The sequence below is a fragment of the Monoraphidium neglectum genome (assembly GCF_000611645.1).
Source record: "Monoraphidium neglectum strain SAG 48.87 unplaced genomic scaffold scaffold00351, whole genome shotgun sequence".
NCBI lineage: Eukaryota > Viridiplantae > Chlorophyta > Chlorophyceae > Sphaeropleales > Selenastraceae > Monoraphidium > Monoraphidium neglectum.
Window position 1 is genome coordinate 1 of NW_014013277.1, and position 2,236 is coordinate 2,236.

Sequence of the window (2,236 nt, forward strand, 5' to 3'; positions counted from 1 at the left end):
AGCCTCAGCAGTGTGCGATTTCTAAGGGTTGCGCTTAGCCGGCTGCATCGACAACGCGGGCGGGACCCGGGTGCTGCGGCCTCCGCAGACCAACAAGGAGGCCGCCGTCGCAGGAGCCAAACGCCAACCACCAACCGCCAGCAACCGCCAATCGCCGCGCCCACCTCGTCGTCCGCGGCCTCGATCTTCGCCTCCGCCCCCTCCAGCGCCGCCGCCAGCCACCCCGACGGCGCCGCGGCCGTCACGTCATCGTCCTCGTCAGCGCGCCCGGCAACTGCCGCCGCCCCCGCCCCCGACAGCCCCAGCCGCCCCGCGGCGGCGAGGACCTCGCAGAGCTGCGCGGCCGGCGCCGCGGGCAGCAGCGGCGCGGCGGCGCGCAGCAGCGCGGCGGAGAGCGCGGAGGGCGGCGGCGCGGCCGCGGCGGTGGTTGCGCGGACGCCCTGCGGGAGGGGAGGGGGGGGAGACAGGCTGTCAAAGTCGACGTCGATGCGTGTGGTTGCTGAGGATCGCGAATGTCGATTTGTGGGCTTGCCTATCACTCAGCGCCGCGAGCGAACGCAGCGGCGGCAGCAGGGGCAGCAGCTGCAGCAGCAGCTTTGGCCCATGGCATGGTACCCTGGGTCCCAGTTTATCAGTGCGCACAGCATGGCCACCACTTTCTGCACGCAAGGGCATGCAATCACGTACATATCACACACAACTCAAAACGCACACGCAAAAAAGACTCCGCACCTGCGTGTCTTCCCGCCTCAGCTGCAGCTCAGCCATGGCGGTCAGGCAGCCGGACAGATCCTCCAGCGGCAGCGCCGGCGCCGCGCGCGCGAGCGCGGATGCCAGCGCGCCGAGCAGCTGCGCGCGCGGCTTCTGGCGCAGCGCCCCGAGGGTGATCATGATCTGGGACAGGTCTCGGCCTGGGGATTGGGGATGAGGATGAGGTGAGGCGGCGGCGGTGCAGGTCACATCGATTCGCCGCCTTCAAGCTGCCACGCAGGGGCTGCAGAGCAAAAATGGCAATCAATCCCAGCAGTTGGCAGCCTCACGGCAGGTGCATTTTCAGCAGTCCCGTGTGTGGCAGATCCCCGCACAGCTGCCGGCCTGCGATTCTGCCCCAACCATTCAGGATGCGCATTCCCTCGGCGCCGGCACCCACCATGCATGCGGCCCAGGTGCGGCTCGGCAGCTTCCAGGTAGCCGTCCAGAAGCTGCTGCTCCAGCCGGTACCCGAACGCCGCCACTGCGCCGGCGAACGCGCAGAAGGCCCCAGGCGACAACCCCAGCGCGGCTCCGCCGGCGCCGCCCCCGCCAGCCAGGCTGGCTAGGAGTTCGTCTTGAGCGGCAGATAAGAAGGCGCCCTCTGGGGCGACCCCTATGCGCCGCAGCGCGACCAGCATCGCCGCCAGCGCGCCCGGCGGCGCGCCGGAGAGGCCCGTCTGCTCGCCGCCGGGCGCCGTCGCGAGCGCCCGCAGCAGCTCGTGGACCGCGGCCGCGTCGGCGCCTGCGGAGTCCAAGGTTGCGTCCGTGGCGCGATCTGGGCCGAGGCCGAGGTCGGCAAGGGCCGACAAGGCGCCGAGGACGTCGGATTGGGAGAGGGCGTGGGGCGCCTGCGCCAGCTGGGCCAGCAGTGCCGACAGCAGCGGGCGCAGCGCGGCGGCGGTGGGCGCCGCGGGCGCCGCCGGGCGCGAGCGGCGCCAGCCGTGCAGCACGCGCAGCACAGCCAGTGCCGAGGCGGGCGCGAGCAGGCGCGCGCGCGGCTGCAGGGCCGTGGCGAAGGCGGCGGCCCACTCCTCGCCTGCGCATCAGGAAGCGGGCGGCCGCGCGGCAGGAGGCGCATCAACACGACATGTCCGCAGGCAAGGACTCGCGACTTGGGCCTTGCACATCATACGGCGGCGAGCGGCTGCTTGAAACTCTGCATTCCCCGCTGCCGCGCGTGTAAACAGGAACGCACACCACCACAGCCGCCTGCATACAACCTTGGCATCAAAAAATACACGCTTTCACTGTCTGGAACTACGCTGCAAGCAAGCAGCAGGCGGCCCAGGCTCACCTGGGTCTACCCCCAAAGACTCAAGCGCCACGAGGCAGTCCACCAGCCCCTGCGTCCGCAGCTGCCGCAGGCCGCCGGGCCGCGCCGCCGCCGCCGCGCGCGCCAGGCCAGCAGCCAGCGCGGGCAGGCGGGCAGCGGCGGCGGCGGCGGCGGCTGGCGCGGCGGCGTCCTTGGGTGCGTCTGTGGGGG

At 71.8% G+C, this 2,236-nt stretch overlaps 1 protein-coding gene across 1 annotated transcript in view; it reads right to left on the reverse strand.

The window, feature by feature from the left end:
• Positions 1 to 21: 21 nt before the first annotated feature.
• The window catches only part of MNEG_2940 (hypothetical protein), a gene marked incomplete at both ends in the record, with an annotated part of 4,538 nt that continues 2,323 nt past the window's right edge, over positions 22 to 2,236 (reverse strand). The window contains 5 exons of the mRNA XM_014048579.1: positions 22 to 42; positions 165 to 440; positions 733 to 911; positions 1,151 to 1,789; positions 2,048 to 2,227. Of these exons, the coding sequence (XP_013904033.1) occupies positions 22 to 42; positions 165 to 440; positions 733 to 911; positions 1,151 to 1,789; positions 2,048 to 2,227 (1,295 nt within the window). The remainder of the gene's footprint in view (positions 43 to 164; positions 441 to 732; positions 912 to 1,150; positions 1,790 to 2,047; positions 2,228 to 2,236) is intronic.